The sequence below is a fragment of the Penaeus monodon genome, chromosome 19, assembly GCF_015228065.2.
Source record: "Penaeus monodon isolate SGIC_2016 chromosome 19, NSTDA_Pmon_1, whole genome shotgun sequence".
NCBI lineage: Eukaryota > Metazoa > Arthropoda > Malacostraca > Decapoda > Penaeidae > Penaeus > Penaeus monodon.
Window position 1 is genome coordinate 49,153,262 of NC_051404.1, and position 732 is coordinate 49,153,993.

At 32.4% G+C, this 732-nt stretch overlaps 1 protein-coding gene across 1 annotated transcript in view; it reads left to right on the forward strand.

Moving 5' to 3' along the window:
• The window catches only part of LOC119585430 (ribosome biogenesis protein BMS1 homolog), a gene marked incomplete in the record, with an annotated part of 34,374 nt that overhangs the window by 19,609 nt on the left and 14,033 nt on the right, over positions 1-732 (forward strand). Inside the window, 1 exon segment of the mRNA XM_037934088.1 lies at positions 145-340. Coding sequence (XP_037790016.1) covers positions 145-340 — 196 coding nt within the window.

Consider the following 732-nt stretch of genomic DNA (forward strand, 5'->3'; position numbering starts at 1 on the left):
TTTGGTGTTGTTTCATATCCTTTCCTTAGGTCTTTGAATTTTAATTATGAGAATGGAACCCCTCCATAGACATCCCTGTCTCTCTACTTGTCATTATATCTGTAAGTTATTGAATTATTAAACTTATAATGTCTTTTTATACAGCTTTTAGAAAGCATCCGCGACTGTTTTATGACGGGTGAATGGAAGGATGACAAGAATGCAGAGTCGCTCTTGAAACTTGATGATGAAGATGAGGACTTGTATGGTGACTTTGAAGATTTAGAAACTGGACAGAAATTTTCTGCACCATCATCAGAAGATATAAAAGAAGGGAAATCAGGAAAGGATATTGATGAAAGTAAGAGATTTTTAAGATCTTTAATCTCTGCTATCGTTGTACATGATGATCGTTCAAGGAACACTGGTATATTTCTTGATGTCACTTATCGTTATCACAGTATTATAACCTAAAAAGTGGAAAAATGCAAATATGTAAATATATAATATGTTCATAGTGATATTAAAATATTTCTTTGTACAATTAGATAACTATCACAAGACTTTGGTTCAAAAATATTGTGATAACACTGAAATATATGGCAGGAAAGAACTTAATTTCAGCTAAAGCAGTTGCAGACTGATTGTACCATCGGAAAGACAAACGATGTGTGATTGCAGTGTTATTGCATTTCTACAGTACTTTTTGTGAATTTTGTTTATTCATGTTGGGTACCATTTTCTCTTTAGGAA